This window comes from Cannabis sativa, chromosome 9 (assembly GCF_029168945.1).
Source record: "Cannabis sativa cultivar Pink pepper isolate KNU-18-1 chromosome 9, ASM2916894v1, whole genome shotgun sequence".
In the NCBI taxonomy this organism is placed as follows: domain Eukaryota; kingdom Viridiplantae; phylum Streptophyta; class Magnoliopsida; order Rosales; family Cannabaceae; genus Cannabis; species Cannabis sativa.
In genome coordinates this window covers 58,550,439-58,568,214 of record NC_083609.1, presented here as the reverse complement: position 1 = coordinate 58,568,214, position 17,776 = coordinate 58,550,439, and the positions used below count along the sequence as shown (strand labels likewise).

Below are 17,776 nucleotides of genomic sequence, written 5' to 3'. Positions count from 1 at the left end.
AATAGGAGATTTCTAAGATTGAGAATTTATATCATTTTGGGATAGAATTTCGGGAATATAATCATATGTGTCATTTAATTTCTTAAGAGAAAATAGAAAATGACATGAAATGATTTATAGACCATTCATCTAATGATATGGTATTGAGCTAAGAGGAATTACGATAATTTCGTTTTAAATAAGAATCCAACAATGCTTCGAGAGTCAAAGTAATCTTATTTATACAATCTTCTTGTTTCATACTGTAAATACTAGTCTAAGGTGTCATCAATTGATGAACAGCTAGATGTTGCATTTACAATATTTATCTTTCGAGATCTAACACTATTATGTTTGTCTAATGGTGAAAATCCATTAGGGATTTATCTCATTAGAACAACAAACCAAGTTAGACCAACAATGAAGATTCAAAATTAAACTACAATTTAATAACAGAAAATAACATGGTTCAATATAAATTCATACACAATTCAGAAATTATTAAACATATAGCAAGTAGGAATGACAAGTGAAAATACTAAAACATACAATCCTAAATAATTTCCAAGATTTTCAACAAACTGATATCAGTGTCCCGTTTAGGCGAGAGTCAAAGCTACCATCCATTGAATAGAGTTGTCAGCTCATCTAAAATGATAAACATTCTAGCAACCTTTTATTCGATCAAGATTGGAATCCGCGTTGTCCCGTTTAGGTGAGAGTCAAGGCTATTCTATCTTATGAGCTTCCACCATTGTTTCATACTCTTGCAAGTCTTCTACAGTCACCACCATTAGGGTGATCAATACTATATAAAAAACTTACAAAAATACTTATCTTTCGAGATTAAACGGTGCTAACTTGCTAATGAACGTTCCTCTATTAGGGATGATTACTCACTAAAACAATAGCTATGTAAAACAAACAATGGAGATCGAATATCCTAATAATAATAATAAAGCTCATTATTCAATGAAAGTTGTATTTTCTTCTAATATTTATTTTAATCAATTTATTTAATTAAAATTTCCAATTTAGAATGAAAAATTCTAAATATAAATTTTAATTTAATATTTATAAATTATACTTCGATGGATATGAAAATACGTGAATTATTTCCATCTTAGTAATAATTTCCAATAAATATTTAGAAAATTATTCAATTTAAGTTGTTTCAAAATTAATTTAAATTAATTTACAACTCAAATTAAATTTTCTATAAATATATATATTGCATTTTGAAAAATGAAGGGTATAAGAATACTACTTTCGAAAATGCTTTAAAATAAAGTAAAAATAAATCCTGGAAAAATTATCTTAATTTTATGTTGGCCCAAAATTAATTTACAACAAAAATATAATTTTCTTATTTAATTAAATATTTAAGAAAAAATTTAAATATTTAAGTATCATGATTAAGAATAACCTTAAATATTAATTTTCTATTTAATTAAATACACTAGAAAAATACTTCAAGCAAAACAGATAATAACTATCTAGACTTTCATTGACTAATTAATTCAATTTCTAATTATAATATATTTTAGTTCATTTATTTTTATTAATCATTAAATAAAAAAAAATCATTGATTTAAGGTGGTCCAAAATAAATAATTTTCAACTTTAATCTATTTTTCAAATAAAATTCAAAATTTCTGCATTAAAGAAATGCAATTTCGAAATTGTGGGAAAAAGATTAATAAAATAAAATAAAATATATTTTGAAAATTATTCAGATTTAAGTTATTTTGAAATAAGACTCCAAACTTAAGATAATTTTCAACTTTAATTAAATAACATGAAAATATCAATAAATAAGTATCATGATGAAAATCAACTTAGATATTGAAATTTTTAATTTAATTAAATGTATTAAATTTAAGAAATAAATAATTAAGTATAGAGGAAACTTAATTATTAATTCTAGTTTAATACTAGGAAAATATTCTAAACTTAGATTGTACCAAAATTAATTATTAAATAATTAATTTCACAATCAATGATATTTTTCTATTTAATATTAGAAATAATAACTAGTATAGAAATAACTATCTAGAATATATATCATTAACTAAGTGTTTTTCTAAAATTAACTTTAAAATATTAAAATGAAAAAAAAAATCATATATTTTAAAAGTTAATTATGTTGTTAATTCAATTTTAATTAGGTTAGACTAATATAATTAACCTAATACAATTATTTAAATAAGGCAAATGAGCCTTCACAATTGGGGTAGTTCATGTGAGGGGGGGTTGGGTTCAGTATGTCGTACCCACTTCTATTGGCCCCCAACTCTCACACAATGCCCAAAAGAGAGGAATTTAACCTTTAAATAAACAATTGTTATTCATTGAATAAGCCCAAATCTAATTGGGCCTAAATAAAATTACTAATGTCAAATTTTATTTTAGCAACATAGTCCATTTTCTTAGTAAAACTTAAATGGGCTTCCTATATGCATCTAAGCCCAATAGAAAATATATAGGCTCACACAGGTCAAATGATTTGGATGGGCCCTCTCATGTTACTAGGTTTACATAGATGAAAGAAGTACAAAATTTACCTGTTACAAATTATTTATAAGATCTATTGACAATTGGACTATGATTAAAATCAGATCATTGGATCTATCAACAAGTTAATCATAGCAATTTAGATCAAATAAATAATAGGTTTGTTAAATTTTTTTTTGAATAAACAATATAAATAAATAAACAAACATTGTTCATGTAACAGATGTGAAATAAGATATTAATATAATTAAATTATTATTCTTAAACTAACCAACTAAATTTTGAAGATTTAGGGTTGTTAAAACAAACCTTAAAAATCTCAAAATTTAAATTTAAAATATCTAGGTTTATTTGAATCAAATTAAATTAAATATCAAATAAGATCAATGATTTGAAAGAAAGAATCTTCAATATCACTTTCAAATCTTATAATTTAATAAAATAAACCAATTTTAAAATAGATTTGGTTAGATAATTATTATTTTAGGAATAAAATAATAAATAAATAATAATTACCATAATTATATGTCAAAATATCTCAAATTAAGCAATATTCAAATTTCTACAAAATATCTAAGTTATTTGAATATTTAAGATATGATTTATAAATTTCCAATAAGAAAAAAAATGATATATATAGAAAAATATCATTTTTAAACTTATAATTTATAAATAATTAAATATTTAACAAAATAACAAATTTTGAATTTGAAAATATTATGGTAAGTGTATCTATAAAAATATCTATGTTAATTTTAAATTTATTAATTATTTAATTTGTCATATAAGATAATTTTAATATAATATTTTAAATAAAAAGACAAAGTTATTTAATTTAAAATATGTTAAATATCAAAATATCTAATCTTATAATTAAATAATATATAAATATTAAAGAAGTTAACAAATTTTTAAATCTTACCATAATTGGAAATATTTCAAAAAAAAAAAAATATTTCAAATTGGAAAAATCAAATTTTGGGAAACAATCCCATGAAAATTCAGATTTTTGGGGAAAAAACCACAAAAATCAGAATTTTGGTGAATGCAGCCCAGGAGGCTGCACGCAGCCTTGGGCGCGCGCGGATGAGGGCACCCAGCCGAGGAAACTCGGCGGATGCAGGGTGCATGAGCGGCAAATGTGGGCGGATGCAGGGTGCACACAGGCGTGTCACGCGCGCGCGGATGGGGCTTGTCCGAGGGTCTTGTGCGTATTGCACCACCCTCGAAACCATTGAACCCCGATTTTTCCAAAATTCATAACTCTTTCAATTTTTATCGGAATTAAGTTCCGTAAAAACGACAAATTGCTTTTTTCACAAGGAATCCAAATAAAATATTTTCAAAAATAGAAAAAAATATTTTTCATGGAAAAAATTCGTACAACACATACATTCATCACATAAGCAAATAAACCAACATGAAACCATCCAAATCAACACAAAACATCGTTTTAATTCATATTTCATGAAAGTAAATTATTACCATGGCTCTGGTGCCAGTTGTTGGAAATATTTTACCAAGATCTAGATTTATTACCAAGTATGTTTGATTAACATCCTAATATGAATTCTAAAACAATGAAATAAACACATATAAAGTTTAGGAAACCTTACATTGGGTGCAGCGGAATATAATGACTCCTTCCGTTCAGATCTCTAGCCCTTGATTCCTTTCTGTAGCAGAGCATAATCAAGATCTGAACCTGGATCTTTTTCTCTCCTTCCTTTGATGCTGATTCTCCTTCTTGTTGTTTGGATTCTCCTACAGTCTTACACACTATGATTGAGATACCACTTGATGTGTGTGGGCACTACTCTATCACTCAAGGATTTCGAAATTCAAAGAGAAGAAAAGAGAGAGGAAAGTGGCGCATGGCCTTTTTTGAAAGGAACAATATGCAAGTCACGAGTTTCCTGAAGCCAATACTTTCTATTTATAGAATGCCTTCTAGGTTTAGGTTAGAATTGTATGGCATTAAAATAATGGAAAAATAAAATGGTAAACCCTTTGCATAGTGAGCGGCCATATAAGGAAATTGGGCCTCACTTTGCAACTTTCTCATTTTGTTATTTTTCATTTTTATTTTCTCAAAAAGGCCATTTTTCTAATTTAACCATTTAAATGCCAATTCTAATTATTTAATAACTTAAAAATAATTATTAAATAATATTGTCATTTAATATATTTATTAATTTAGACATATAAAGTATCTTAATTAATAAATAAACCTAGAATCTCTTTTCTTTACAATTTCGCCCTTGCTTAGTGAAAATTCATAAAGTAGACATAGTCTAACTTTAGAATTATAATTGATTAATTAAAATCAATTAACTGAGTCTTACAAGCAGTATGGTCTCAACTAGTATGGGGACCATGGGCCTATATTTCCGAGCTTCCAATAAGTTGAACCGAATTTACCAAGTAAATTCCCTAACTTATTAATTCCTTATTGAATCCACACTTAGAACTTGAAATTGCACTCTCAGTCATATAGAACGCTCTATGTAACACCCTAACTAGCATAGGCGTATTACGTGATTTTTAAACATACTGTGCAGCTCATTGCTAATCAACGAGGTTTATGGAAAACGTGAATGATTAAAATTTTTTGCTTTTTAATTAAACTTGTAAAATACTTATACAAAATACTCGGGATCCCGATTACAAAACTATTTACAAAAGTTTACTGTCTATACAAAATACTTGTCGCCTAGCGACTATTTACAAAAATAGCATCGCTGTCCCGATGATCGTACGCTCCAGGCCTAACCGCCCCGACATGTAGAATCTTCACCGGCTCGCTCACGGTCCATCAGCTCTAGCCTTGCCCTTACCTACACATAAACATAGCACTGTGAGTCGACAGACTCTGTAAGAAAAGCATAATAATACTCATACATAAATCCCGGTCATGATCAGACGCCCATACCCCTGACCATAACCCTAACTGTCGTGTCCAACACGATACTGAATCCTGAACGTTCATAGGGACGGTACTATTGACAAGTAACAGCCTATACTCGGTCGAACTGGTCATACTCCAGCTGCTGGTCATACTCCAGCCTGTACCGATGTGTTACAGTATCAGCCTATACTCGGTCGAACTGGTCATACTCCAGCTGCTAGTCATACTCTAGCCTGTACCGATGTGATACGTCAAATAGTACGGAACCACCAACCTAAGTATCAGCCTATACTCGGTCATACTGGTCATACTCCAGCTGCTGGTCATACTCCAGCCTATACCGATGTGATATAGTGTCAGCCTATACTCGGTCATACTGGTCATACTCCACCTGCTGGTCATACTCCAGCCTATACCGATGTGACACAGTCGGATGGTTCGAAGCCAACATACATATCTAATGTAATCTAACAGGCTTCCTAACATGCACGCTAAACATGTAATCTACATATGCATACTGTTATACTAATCTTACCTCAATTCCGAATTCAGGTGTGCCGGTCAACCTGACTGAACTATCTCCGCGCGGATTACATGTGCTCCTAAACCATAAAAATCACAACACTATAAGTGATACGCTAAGTCACTTCCCGGGGACTTAAACTAGGAACTAAAAGTTTCCCTATCGATAAAAAGCATGGCAATACCCCAAATAACATAAAAACGAGGGAAACTAGGGTTCTTGAAATTTCCCCAACCGGAATTCCGGTTCTGGGAATTTTCAAAACCCATCCGGAATTCCGGATGCACAATCGAAATTCCGGTTCCTCGCAGGCAGATTTTCAAAAATTCATAACTCAACCAAAACAAATCCAAACAACCTCAAACCTTCCAGACCTGTTCTATAGGACCCAAATAACAGTTCTAAAGCAACAAAACCACCCAGAACTCACAGAATCAAAAATCACCATTAAAGCATCAAGCTTTGAGTTTTAAACTCAAACTTGATCAAACACTACCAACATACAATCAAACCAGTCCAAACCTACTTAAACATGCATAAAATAGCCTCTGAAAACTACTACAAACATCAACAAAATCACAGCAACAAATTTTAACGATTTCTCTTTAAAAACCATAATTTTGAGCTAAAAACTTCCAAGCTTGAAATCAAAGCAATTATCATGCATTACACTAACTCTAATCTACTTAAAACAACAAGATTAATCCACTGTAAATCACAACAAAATCACAGCCACAACAACAACAAATTCAAGCATGCATACATCATCTTTTTCCTCAAAAATCAAGAAATTAAAAGAACAAGGTATAAAGATCTTACCAAACACTTGAAGAACACTAAGATTGAAAGGAAAAGAGCTTGAAAATCAAAGAAATCTCAGCCCTAAAGCACCATACCAGCCGAGAGAGAGAGAGAGAGAGAGAGAGAGAGAGAGAGAGAGAGAGAGAGAGAGAGAGAGAGAGAGAGAGAGAGAGAGAGAGAGAGAGAGAGAGAGAGAGAGAGAGAGAGAGAGAGAGAGAGAGAGCTTTTGAGAATTTTTTTGTAATTTTTTTCTAAGTTTTGAAAAATAGAAATGAAATGCCACTTAACCCATTTTTACTTCAGCCAAAATAAAGCATAATTAAACATATATTTTCCAAATATTAAGCCACAAAAAGACAAACTAACAATGGGGCAAAATGACCATTTTGCCCCCCCTTCACACTAAAATCACATAAATAACACTAAAGGAGTATTTTTAGGAAATTCTAAGTTCCCGGCCACTCCCGACATTCCCAATGTCTAATAAACCGTCCCAATCTACTAACATACTAAGTTGTGATTTTACTGAGCCAAACACTGAGTTCCATGTTACCGGGCACCGAAAATGCAAAATTATGAAAACTACTAAATAACATAAAATGCATCTCAGAATTCAATAATAACAGTATAAATAATTATTTAAATAGCTATAAATAATTTCATAATTAAACATGATTAACTGCTAATTTCCAAATTAAACTAAGCGGTCTTTACACTCTATGTGTTCCACGATATAGATACGCCATTAGTTATCCTTTGTTATAATCCTAATTTGATTAATGACCCTCTAATAGATGATCTACATTGAATATGCACTAAAATTACTGCTACACCTTCAATGTATTTTATCCTTAAAACACTTAGCTTCGTATAAATGATATTTCAGCGAAGTGAAATGAGATCTCCACCATTTATCTCTGTTTAGCCAAGCTCGAAGGATATCATCGTTTCACTTCTAAATTCCTATAGAAATTATAGACTCCATATTTATGTTAGCTGATGATAGTTTTCTCTATTGTAAGGCTACAAACGGGGAAGTTAGCCGAGTGCTTCAATTATTACACTTATTTGTCATGGCTACTGGTCAGCAAGTGAACTTTGACAAGTCCTCTGTGTTCTTTAGTACGAATACTTCGTCTGCAACAAGACATGCTATATGTACTCGAATGGGTATTCAGGAGGTGTCGGAGCATCGTAAATATTTAGGACTACCAAGTACTGTTGGTAGAAATAAAAATGTTGTCTTCGGCTACTTGAAGGACAAAGTGCATAAAAAGATTCAAACTTGGGACAACAAGTTCCTCTCAAGAGCGGGTAAGGAAGTTCTCATTAAGTCAGTGATTCAAGCTCTCCTTGCTTACACCATGAATGTCTTTCTCAATCCTGTTGAAATTTGTAATGATATTGAGCGATCTATTAGTCAATTTTGGTGGAGATCTTCATCAAAAAAAGATATTCATTTGATGAAGTGGGACAAGTTGTCTGCTCATAAAGTCAATGGTGGGGGTGGTTTTCGTGACTTTAGGGACTTTAATTTTCTTTGATCGTAGCATTTATAGGAATGACATTCCTAATGAGCTTCATGCTCTCTTGTATGATGAATGATAAATTTCAATAAAGTTGATATTTCATTTTAAAAAAAAAAAAAAAATTAGCTTTGCTTGCCAAGCAAGAGTGGAGACTTCTCACTTAGGTGATAGCTTGATGGGAATAAAGACATTTAATTAGTTGATATATTTCATCAAGAAAAAAAAACACCTCCACATTAATGGTAATAAATAAAAGATTTGGACATCCACATAATTAATACTATTTATAACACTCCCCCTTGGATGTCCATAATAACTGCCTCATTAAAAACCTTGCCGAGAAAACCCAGTGGGACAAAACTCGGTCAAGGAAAAAAGAGTGCAGTATGAAATTACTCCCCCTCATTTTGGCATTCGTGCAGATCCTTTAATCGACACATTCCAATCTTGTGAACCATCTTCTCAAAAGTTGATGTTGGTAATGACTTCGTGAATAAGTCTGCAAGATTATCGCTTGATCGAATTTGTTGAACATCGATATCACCATTTTCTTGAAGATTGTGTGTAAAGAAGAATTTTGGTGAAATATGTTTAGTTCTGTCTCCTTTAATGTACCCTCCTTTAAGTTGAGCGATGCAAGCAGCATTATCTTCATAGAGAATTGTTGGTACTTCTTTATTAGATGTTAATCCACATGTTCCTCGAATATGTTGTGTCATTGATCTTAACCAAACACATTCTCGACTTGCCTCGTGAATTGCAAGTATCTCAGCATGATTTGAGGAAGTAGCCACCAGAGTTTGCTTTGTTGATCGCCAGGATATAGCAGTGTCACCTCAAGTGAACAAATAGCCAGTTTGAGATCTGGCTTTATGTGGATCAGATAAATATCCTGCATCTGCGTAGCCAATAAGTTGTGACCCACAATTATTAGAATATAATAATCCTTTATCAATAGTACCCTGGAGATAGCGGAGTATGTGCTTAATCCCTTTCCAATGTCTATATGTTGGAGCAGAACTAAATCTTGCTAATAAATTGACAGAGAAAGCTATATCAGGTCTTGTACAATTAGCAAGATACATCAATGCTCCTATTGCACTAAGATATGGTACTTCTGGACCAAGGAGCTCTTCATGTTCTTCTCTAGGTCGAAAAGGATCTTTTTCTACATCAAGTGACACAAAATCAAGTTTTGCAAGGTTTGCCATGGATAAAACTGTATCAATATAAAGTGTAAATTATTAGACATAGACATAAACTTTGAAAAAAAAAATACAACAAAATATAGTACAATATAGAATAAGATAATAAGATTAAACAATATAATATGATAAACAAATCAACACACATATATAATATATAAGCATCTATATAGATATATATAAGCATAGACATATATTGTATAAATATTAATTCATTAGAAAAAAAAATGGCTAACTCGAATGTGTTTCAGTCAGATGAGTATATATATATATACATATATAGTGTATCATGACTTTGAAGCAATTCGAGATCACATAACAAAAACATTGTCATACCTTGGTTAGAGGCTCGTGCTGATAACGTATTATGAAATATTAGTATTATGTAATATTATAATTTAGAGAAAGAAAATAGAGAAGAGATGAGAATTTTCTGAGTGTTTTATTCCAATAGGTGATCTCCTATTTATACACATACAAGAGTCAAATATTAAGAAACTAAGAGAAAGAGAAACTAAGAAAAAAAGAATGTTAATTACATTAATGGTAATAAATAAAAGATTTGGACATCCACATAATTAATACTATTTATAACCAAAAAAAAAAAGTTATTACTCTTTTTTTCCCGTATCCTCCTTCTTCGTCTCCATAATACACGTGATTATTATACTGTAGTATTTTGAGTAAAATATCACTAATAACCTCTTCATCTACAAATTTTTATATTTAGACCAAGGATAATATAGTAATTTACCTAATCATTATACCTTATAAATTAGGAAACAAACACAAAGAAATTGGATTTACATTCTCAACTTTCATTCTCTCTTCGTCATCGTCTCCACAAGTAAGTCTGTAATCTTTTTTTCCTAATTAGGGTTTTTCAAGGTTTACATTTTCTGATTATTACTCTTTTTTTTGCCGTATCTCAATTTGTATAATGGCCGATCTCGGCGGTGGTGGTGCGGAGGCTCACGCTCGATTCAAGCAGTATGAGTATCGGGCCAACTCCAGTCTGGTGCTCACCACTGATTCTCGCGTTCGCGATACCCACGATGAATCCACCGGAGAACCTGAAACTCTCTGGGGCAAGATTGATCCTAAAAGCTTCGGTGATAGGGTTTACAGAGGGAGGCCACCGGAGTTGGATGAGAAATTGAAGAAGAAGAAGAAAGATCGTGATGATGGCCTTCTTGCTGATCTTGGTCCGGCTAAGAGACGCCGGAGGCTTCAGGAGGAGAGTGTTCTTACTATAACTGAAGAAGGTGTTTATCAGCCTAAGACGAAGGAGACTCGGGCTGCTTACGAGGCTATGCTTGGTGTGATTCAGCAACAGTTGGGTGGGCAGCCGTTGAGTATTGTTAGTGGCGCAGCGGATGAGATTTTGGCTCTTCTGAAGAATGATGTTTTGAAAAACAGTGAGAAGAAGAAAGAGATCGAGAAGTTATTGAGTCCTATTCATAATCAGGTGTTTGATCAGTTGGTTTCTATTGGGAGGATTATTACTGATTTTCAAGATGGGAGTGATGGTCTTGATGATGGTCTTGATGATGATATGGGTGTTGCTGTTGAGTGTGAGAAGAATGAGGATGATGATGAAGAGAGTGATCTTGATATGGTCCAAGAAGAGGAAGATGAGGATGATGAATCAGGGCCAGGGGGTATGCGAATGGGGGCTGGGGTTGATGAGGATGATATGCGGGAAGCAAATGAGGGTATGATTCTTAATGTCCAGGATATTGATGCTTATTGGCTGCAGAGGAAAATTTCTCAAGCTTTTAAGCAGAAGATGGATCCACAACAGTGCCAGAAGGTTGCTGAAGAGGTGCTTGAGATTCTGGCTGAGGGTGATGGTAGGGAGGTTGAAAACAAACTGGTCTTGAAACTTGAGGATGTGAAGTTTGATCTCATTAAATTTCTGCTGCGAAATCGGCTAAAGATTGTGTGGTGTACCCGTTTGGCTAGGGCTGAGGACCAAGTGGAGAGGAAGAAGATTGAGGAGGATATGGTTCTGTCGGGTCCTAATTTGGCTGCAATTCTTGAACAGTTGTATGCCACCAGAGCCACCGCTAAAGAGAGGCAAAAGAACTTGGAGAAGAGTATTAGAGAGGAGGCTCGAAGGTTGAAGGATGAGAGTGGTGGAGATCCTGAAAGGAGTGGGAGAGTTGACAGAGATTCCGATAGTGGTTGGTTGAAGGGTCAATTGAAGCTCCTTGATCTTGATAGCCTTGCAATTCAACATGGTAGACTTTCTTCAAATCATAAATGTATCCTTCCTGGTGATTCATACAGGCGCCCAAGTAAAGGGTATGAAGAAATTCATGTTCCAGCATTGAAGCCAAAGCCATTTGATCCTGAGGAGAAGCTTATAGAGATATCTTCCATGCCGGAGTGGGCACAACCGGCTTTCAAAGGGATGACGCAGTTGAACAGGGTGCAGAGCAAGGTGTATGAGACTGCCCTTTTCAAGCCAGACAACCTTCTCCTTTGTGCTCCCACTGGGGCAGGGAAAACTAATGTTGCAGTTCTCACCATTCTTCAACAGCTCGGGTTGCACATGAATAAGGAGGATGGCATAATAAACCACAATGATTACAAGATTGTATACGTTGCGCCTATGAAAGCTCTTGTTGCTGAAGTTGTTGGCAATCTGTCTAATCGTTTGCAGCATTATGGTGTGACGGTGAGGGAGCTCAGTGGCGACCAGGCTCTAACTCGCCAGCAGATCGAAGAAACTCAGATCATTGTCACAACACCTGAGAAGTGGGACATCATTACAAGGAAGTCAGGTGATCGTACGTACGCACAGCTTGTGAAACTTCTGATTATTGATGAAATTCACCTTCTTCATGATAATAGAGGTCCTGTGCTTGAAAGTATTGTAGCTAGAACTGTTAGGCAGATTGAAACTACAAAAGAACATATCCGGTTGGTTGGCTTATCAGCTACACTGCCAAATTATTTGGATGTGGCATTGTTCTTAAGGGTCGATCACAATAAAGGACTTTTCCATTTTGACAATAGTTATAGGCCTGTCCCTCTTTCCCAGCAGTATATTGGAATTACGGTAAGGAAGCCATTGCAGAGGTGTCAATTGATGAATGAACTCTGTTATGAAAAGGTGTTGGCTGTAGCGGGGAAGCATCAAGTTCTTATATTTGTTCACTCAAGGAAGGAGACAGCTAAGACGGGTCGGGCAATACGTGATACTGCACTTGCTAATGATACAATTGGTAGATTTTTGAAAGAAGATAGTGCCAGCCGTGAAATTCTCCATAGGCACACAGATCTTGTAAAAAGTAATGATCTCAAAGATCTTGTGCCTTATGGTTTTGCAATTCATCATGCTGGTTTGAACAGAAGTGACAGACAGCTTGTGGAGGATCTCTTTGCTTATGGTCACATACAAGTTTTGGTTTCCACTGCTACTCTTGCTTGGGGTGTGAATCTTCCTGCCCATACAGTGATCATTAAAGGTACCCAAATCTATAATCCAGAGAAAGGAGCCTGGACAGAACTAAGTCCTCTGGATGTTATGCAGATGCTTGGTCGTGCCGGAAGGCCTCAATACGATTCATATGGTGAGGGAATAATTATTACTGGGCACACTGAGCTTCAATACTATCTTTCTTTGACTAATCAACAACTTCCTATTGAAAGTCAGTTTGTTTCCAAACTGGCTGATCAGTTGAATGCAGAAATTGTACTAGGCACTGTTCAGAATGCCAAAGAAGCTTGTAGTTGGCTTGGATACACTTACTTGTATGTTCGCATGATTCGAAATCCCACTCTCTATGGTTTGGAAGCTGACGTTCTCAAGAAGGATGTGACATTGGAAGAGAGACGAGCTGATCTGGTAAGTTTTTATCTTTTCTACATAAACTTGCTTTGTGTTATTCAAGAGTAGGTTTCTTATGTAGCAGCAGGAATCAGAAGGGTGGCCAGGGAATCATCTTTGTTCATAGTGTGCTTTATTTTTCTATTTTTCGTGTCATGTTTGTTTTTCTTGAAAATTAACTAATTCTTGCTTCAGCTCAATATCATAGGTTTTATTTTAATACGCTCACTTTTTTTCTTTTTTGTGATTCTTTGCAGATTCATTCTGCTGCTACCATCCTGGATAAGAACAACTTGATCAAGTATGACAGGAAAAGTGGATATTTCCAGGTTACAGATTTAGGTCGTATTGCTAGTTACTACTATATAACACATGGAACAATAGCTGCATATAATGAGCATTTGAAGCCTACAATGGGAGATACCGAGCTTTCTCATCTGTTCTCACTCAGCGAGGAGTTCAAGTACGTGACCGTAAGGCCTGATGAAAAAATGGAACTAGCAAAGCTTCTCGATCGAGTTCCACTTCCCGTCAAAGAAAGCTTGGAAGAGCCTAGCGCCAAGATTAACGTTTTGCTGCAAGCGTACATCTCTCAACTGAAGCTTGAAGGGCTTTCACTGACATCTGATATGGTGTACATTACTCAGGTTTTTATCTTACCCTTTGTTGTAATTTATTTTTCTCTTTTGTCATCAGAGTAATAACTGCCTGCAGTTTGTTATATCTGTTTATTAATATTTATTTATCTTATATATGTTATTCTTTTTCTTTTTAGAGTGCTGGACGGCTTCTTCGAGCTCTTTTTGAAATAGTTTTGAAACGAGGATGGGTGCAAGTAGCAGAGAAGGCTTTGAACTTGTGCAAGATGGTAACCAGGAGAATGTGGAGTGTACAAACACCTCTCCGCCAATTCCATGGAATATCTAATGATATTCTAATGAAGTTGGAAAAGAAGGACTTGGCTTGGGAGAGGTACTATGATCTCTCATCTCAAGAGCTTGGGGAGCTAATTCGTGCACCAAAGATTGGGAAAACACTACACAAGTACATTCACCAGTTTCCCAAATTAAACCTTGCAGCCCATGTTCAGCCAATTACTCGCACTGTTTTGAGGGTTGAGCTCACTATTACACCTGATTTCCAATGGGAGGACAAAGTTCATGGCTATGTGGAGCCATTTTGGGTAATTGTGGAGGATAGTGATGGTGAATTCATTCTTCATCACGAGTATTTTCTGCTGAAAAAGCAGTATATTGATGAGGACCACACTTTGCATTTTACTGTTCCAATTTCTGAACCTCTGCCACCCCAGTACTTTATTCGCATTGTGTCAGATAAGTGGCTTGGAGCACAAACTGTTTTACCTGTTTCCTTCAGACACCTCATCCTACCTGAAAAGTATCCTCCTCCAACAGAGTTGCTGGATTTGCAACCATTGCCTGTCACTGCTTTGAGAAATTCATTATACGAAGGCCTTTACGTTGATTTTAAACATTTCAATCCTGTTCAGACTCAGGTCTTCACCGTTCTCTACAATTCAGATGACAATGTATTAGTAGCTGCACCAACTGGGAGTGGCAAGACCATATGTGCAGAGTTTGCCATATTGAGGAATCATCGAAAGGGGCGGGATATTCGAGCAGTGTATATTGCACCCATTGAAGCTCTTGCTAAGGAGAGGTACCGGGACTGGAAAAACAAGTTTGAGGAGCGTCTGGAGCTTTCTGTTGTTCAATTAACTGGGGAAACAGCTGCAGACTTGAAACTGATCGAGAAAGGAAATATTATAATTAGTACTCCGGAGAAATGGGATGCTTTATCACGCCGTTGGAAACAAAGGAAGTATGTTCAGCAAGTTAGTCTGTTTATTATAGATGAACTTCACTTGATTGGAGGTCAGGGTGGTCATGTCCTAGAGGTTATTGTTTCTAGGATGAGATACATAGCTAGTCAGGTTGAGAATCAGATTCGCATTGTTGCATTATCAACCTCTCTTGCAAATGCAAAGGATCTAGGGGAGTGGATAGGAGCTAGCTCTCATGGACTTTTCAATTTCCCTCCTGGTGTGCGGCCTGTGCCATTGGAAATCCACATACAAGGAGTGGATATAACAGATTTTGAAGCAAGGATGCAAGCTATGACAAAACCAACATACACTGCTATCGTCCAGCATGCCAAGAATGAAAAACCAGCAATAGTGTATGTTCCTACCAGAAAGCATGTCCGTCTCACAGCTATGGATCTGATAGCTTACTCAAATGCAGATGGTGGAGGAAAGCCACCATTTTTGTTGGGTTCGCTGGATGATCTTCAGCCCCTTATTGATGGACTCCAGGATGAAATGTTGAAAGTGACTCTGAGTCAGGGGGTCGGTTACTTGCATGAGGGCTTATCTAATTTGGACCAAGAAGTTGTTTCTCAGCTTTTCCAAGCTGGACGGATTCAAGTGTGTGTCGTGAGTAGTTCAATGTGTTGGGGAATGCCGTTGTCGGCTCATTTGGTGGTTGTGATGGGAACCCAATACTATGATGGCCGTGAAAATGTCCACACAGATTATCCTGTCTCGGATCTGTTGCAGATGATGGGTCATGCTAGTCGGCCATTGCTAGATAATTCCGGGAAATGTGTGATCCTCTGCCATGCACCTCGTAAAGAATATTACAAGAAGTTCTTATATGAATCATTCCCAGTTGAAAGCCATTTACACCACTACTTGCATGATAATCTAAATGCTGAAGTTGTTGCTGGAATTATTGAGAACAAGCAAGACGCTGTGGATTACCTTACATGGACCTTCATGTACAGAAGGCTTGCACAGAATCCCAACTATTACAATCTTCAGGGAGTTAGCCACAGGTATCTTTCTGGCCACTTATCTGAGCTTGTAGAGAATACTCTGAATGACTTGGAGGCAAGTACGTGTGTGGTTATTGAGGATGACGACATGGATCTTTCTCCATCAAATCTTGGTTTAATTGCCTCGTACTACTATGTCAGCTATGCTACTATTGAGAGATTTAGCTCCTCATTAACCGCCAAGACAAAGATGAAGGGTCTTCTAGAAATTCTATCTTCTGCTTCAGAGTATGCACAACTTCCTATACGACCTGGTGAAGATAATCACGTTCGGAGGCTAATCAATCACCAGAGATTTTCTTTTGAAAATCCCAAATGTGCAGATCCTCATGTGAAAGCAAACGCTCTACTTCAGGCCCACTTCTCAAGGCAACCTTTGGGTGGAAATTTGGCTCTTGACCAACGAGAGGTGCTCCTTTCTTCGAGCAGGTTGCTACAAGCAATGGTCGATGTGATTTCTAGCAACGGATGGCTGAGCTTAGCTCTTCTTGCAATGGAGGTTAGCCAGATGGTAACACAAGGCATGTGGGAACGTGATTCCATGCTTTTACAACTCCCTCACTTCACAAAGGAGCTGGCTAAAAGATGCCAGGAAAACCCAGGCAAAAGTGTGGAGACACTGTTCGATTTGGTGGAGCTGGAAGATGACGAGAGGCGTGAGTTACTACAGATGACAGATTCACAGTTGCTGGATATCGCCAAGTTTTGTAATCGTTTTCCCAATATTGACATGAGCTACCAAGTATTGGAAGGTGATAATGTGACTGCTGGGGATGTTATTACATTGCAAGTGACTCTTGAGCGGGATCTCGAGGGAAGGACAGAGTTGGGGCCGGTAGATGCTCCACGGTATCCCAAGGCGAAAGAAGAAGGGTGGTGGCTTGTAGTCGGTGATACGAAGAGTAACTCGGTGATCGCCATTAAAAGGGTTTCCCTCCAAAGGAAATTAAAGGTGAAGCTTGATTTTACAGTTGCTAGTACAGAAGTGGGAAAGAAGAATTACACACTGTATTTCATGTGTGATTCATACTTGGGTTGTGATCAGGAATATAATTTCAGTGTTGATGTGAAGGAAGGAAGGATGGCTTGAGGAAGAAGAGTAATGTTTTTGACACTAATGTGTTTTCTTTGGATTTAAATTTGTAATGTTGTACTAGATAGAACTAGTTAATGCAACCTTGCAATAAATGAATTTTCTTCTACTTTTGCAAACACTAACTGAGAAAGTTAAACCACATCTTTTATATTTCATTATGGCACTTATTTTTTGAGATTAAGCATTGGTTGGACTGGCAATACTCAAGTATTCTTCTTTCATCTATTTTGAGGTGGTTAACTTTTTAAGTTTAGGAGGCAAGTTTTTTCTACAGTTATTTGCAATGTCGAAATGAAGATTTTTGGTCGCAATGTCTATTTCTTTTGTCTATCACTTTGTATAGAATTAAAATGGATGTAAAGGGAAGGATTTGTGAGAAAATTAGGAAGGAAGATCTTAGTTGGTTTGACAATTACTTGTATAGAAGGTTTTACAAGCATGAGGCTGATTAATCCATATATATATTTATAAATATATGGGGTGAACATAAAAACGATAGAAATAAAAAATATAAAATGATGTCACTA

General features: G+C 35.5%; 2 protein-coding genes across 2 annotated transcripts; both read left to right on the top strand.

Moving 5' to 3' along the window:
* The first annotated feature begins 7,798 nt into the window (after window positions 1–7,798).
* LOC133031535 (uncharacterized) lies at window positions 7,799–8,269 on the top strand. Its single transcript, XM_061105058.1, has one exon. It carries the CDS (start codon window positions 7,799–7,801, stop codon window positions 8,267–8,269), a length of 471 nt encoding a protein of 156 aa, XP_060961041.1.
* Window positions 8,270–10,262: 1,993 nt separating this feature from the next.
* On the top strand, window positions 10,263–17,356 carry LOC115722263 (DExH-box ATP-dependent RNA helicase DExH12). The gene is made up of 3 exons (XM_030651424.2): window positions 10,263–13,315; window positions 13,555–13,944; window positions 14,073–17,356. Exons 1-3 carry the CDS (start codon window positions 10,400–10,402, stop codon window positions 17,241–17,243), a joined length of 6,477 nt encoding a protein of 2,158 aa, XP_030507284.2. The 5' UTR covers window positions 10,263–10,399; the 3' UTR covers window positions 17,244–17,356.
* Window positions 17,357–17,776: the final 420 nt, after the last annotated feature.

Coding starts and splice junctions, on each gene's coding strand:
- LOC133031535 (XM_061105058.1), top strand. CDS start 7,799: ATGGCTACTGGTCAGCAAGTGAACTTTGACAAGTCCTCTGTGTTCTTT.
- LOC115722263 (XM_030651424.2), top strand. CDS start 10,400: ATGGCCGATCTCGGCGGTGGTGGTGCGGAGGCTCACGCTCGATTCAAG. Junction 13,316..13,554: donor AAGAGAGACGAGCTGATCTG/GTAAGTTTTTAT, acceptor GATTCTTTGCAG/ATTCATTCTGCTGCTACCAT. Junction 13,945..14,072: donor ATATGGTGTACATTACTCAG/GTTTTTATCTTA, acceptor TTTTCTTTTTAG/AGTGCTGGACGGCTTCTTCG.